This window comes from Octodon degus, unplaced genomic scaffold, assembly GCF_000260255.1.
Source record: "Octodon degus isolate 3935 unplaced genomic scaffold, OctDeg1.0 scaffold00005, whole genome shotgun sequence".
Lineage (NCBI taxonomy): Eukaryota > Metazoa > Chordata > Mammalia > Rodentia > Octodontidae > Octodon > Octodon degus.
This window is the reverse complement of record NW_004524581.1, coordinates 7,646,385-7,649,064: the sequence shown is the minus strand read 5'-3', so window position 1 is coordinate 7,649,064 and position 2,680 is coordinate 7,646,385. Positions and strand designations below refer to the sequence as shown.

Genomic DNA, 2,680 nt, shown 5'->3' with positions numbered 1-2,680 from the left:
AAGGTATACACGTTGCATTTCACTACTATATAGAAAACAAATGCAGTCTAGTCAGGAAAAAACCAACTGGACTCTATTACACACACCTTAATGACAAGACTTGCCACTGTTTGTGAATGTAAAACATTTAATTTAAAAATGTTGACACTACAATATATAAGATAGCTATTATAAATGCACATAGTGTATTCTATAGCTGCCAGGTTTACTTTTTTTTAAGGCAACTGTAAGTTACACTGTGGTTAAGACTTGTATCGTCACCCTTGCAAGAGCCCCCATTCTATCACAGTGATGTATGCTGAGACTTACCAGCCCCAATTGTTAAACACTTGGATCAAGTCGTAACCAGTTTTATTGCAAAAGGTCCCTGTACACATTTATCAATTCTAGTACCTTAATAGCTACCCAACAAGTCATTAACATACAGAAACATGCATCATGAGGAACAAGAAATATCCTCCATCCCTTCTGCATATTATCACCTTGTCATTCCTGAGCAACAGCGCTCACATCACTGGGGTCTGTGAACACTTTCCACATTCATCCTGAGTGAAAGATGGAATGACTTAAGTACAAATGCGACATATTATAAAGAATTTCTCACAAAAAAGTTCACAAATTAAACCAAAGTATTTTACAGAATTTACTATGAAATACCATAAAAATTGCCTTCACTTAAGCTCTCTCTCTGTATCCGCCGGGCCAACTGGATGTCTTTGGGCATGATGGTGACTGTCAGCCTGGATGGCACACAGATTAGTATCTTCAGATAAGCCCACCAGATGTGCTTCACTAGCCCCCTGAAGGGCACCAATGGCTGCACTCTGAAACCTCAAGTCGGTTATGAAATCCTGGGCCAGCTCTCTCACCAACCTCTGGAAAGGCAGCTTCCCAAGGAGAAGCTCGGTGGATTTCTGGTATCGACGAATCTCTCTAAGCCGCACGGTACCAGGCCTGTAGCGATGAGGTTTCTTCACCCTGCCAGTAGAGGGGGCGCTTTTCCTGGCAGCTTTAGTGGCCAGCTGTTTTCGGGGGTGCTTTTCCACTAGAGGACTTCTGAGCATTCTGCTTGGTTCGTGCCATTTTCTTGTGCTCAGCGCAGAAGTCTTAGGTCGTGTTTCCCACCACTGCGCTGGCCTTCAGGCAACAGCTGCAGTTGACGAAAACAAAAACGACAACTCCTCAATGAACGACCAAACCGCTTTGCGCCTCAAATGACTATTGAATATGGGACTTTATTACAAATAATGATTTCACGATCTTGACAAGAAAATGGTTTCTTATCTGTGTCTGCAGTGGGGGAAAATGTGAAATTCCACCACTCTACTTTCCCCTTTGATTGTGAGCTAAAGCTTTCCTTGAGTGATTTCTATTTCCTTTAATCCCAGCACTTGGGAGGATGAACACAGGAAGATGACTACAAATCCAATCTGTGTAGTGAGACAGTGTAGACCCTGTCTAAAAAGAAAAGCACATGGTATTCTACAGATATGTACAATGTTTATTTAAAATTAATTTAAATGAAGTCATATATTTAGCACTGAACTGATTAAATATTCTGATTTTGTATATATATATATATATATATATATATATATATATTTTTTTTTTTTTTTGTGGCACCAGGGATCAAACTCAGGACCTTGCACTTTCCAGGCAAGCGCATATTCCACTGAGCTATCTCCTTGGCCCCCACTGTATTTATATAAAGAAATTATTGAATAACAAATAAATATAAGGAAAACTTTATAGTAGAATGTAAAAACCATGATAATAAAAATAAGAAATAGTTTTTGTCTATGTGACAGTAATCAGTGTTTCTTGAAAGAGTCATGAATGTCACTAAATGTCACGAATGAAAATACAGTCAGAAACTATATTTGAATACTGTCAAAGTGCTCTCTCAGACATTTATTAACTCATTACTAAGGAATAACATCTTTCACAGTAAGAAAGCCCAGAACAAAGTTAACACCTCCAACAATGGAGTGAAGTCATCATCTCTTTGTTAGTATTTTTTGTCAAATGGAATTACCTGAATTTAATCATGAGGTAACTCCTACCCAAGTCTGCACAGTAGCCACAAATCTTCAAAAGTGTCAATGCCATAAAAGACAAAGGCAGTAACTATTTCTAATCAAAGGAGACTAAGGAGGTACATCAACTACAGGCAATACATAGTTCTGGAGTGGCCCAGGCATTGAAAAGGACAAGGGTGAGATAATCAGATATATCTGACTAACCTGCAGAGATTAGATAATGTTGGCTTATTGTTGTTAATTTTTATATTTGATCACTGCGCTATGACCAACATAGATGCTAATATTTGGAGAATCTTGGTGAGAGTGCTACTGAACACATTTTGTAAAGTTTAAAATTATTCCAAAATGAAAAGTTACAAACACAGTAATTGCTTTAGGGAATGCTAAGTTAGTGAAAGGCATTACATATGCAAGCAGCCTAGCTGAGTACCTGCCAAATAAGAAGTGCTTATAACTGTTCTAATTTTATTCTTCCAAGGTATTTATTTACATATCCTCCAGAGAGCTCTAGAAAAACAGATAAAGAGAGGAAATGCAAACTTAGCAGTTTTTTGGCCTCCTTGATGAATTGTAAATTTATACAGAGAATCAAATAAGAGAAATTATCCTGGCTTTCAAATGACTGTGAAGAGGTACCT

General features: G+C 37.9%; 1 protein-coding gene across 1 annotated transcript; it reads right to left on the bottom strand.

Moving 5' to 3' along the window:
• Positions 1-671: 671 nt before the first annotated feature.
• Positions 672-1,064, bottom strand: LOC101568321 (histone H3-4-like). Its single transcript, XM_012516362.1, has one exon. It carries the CDS (start codon positions 1,062-1,064, stop codon positions 672-674), a length of 393 nt encoding a protein of 130 aa, XP_012371816.1.
• Positions 1,065-2,680: the final 1,616 nt, after the last annotated feature.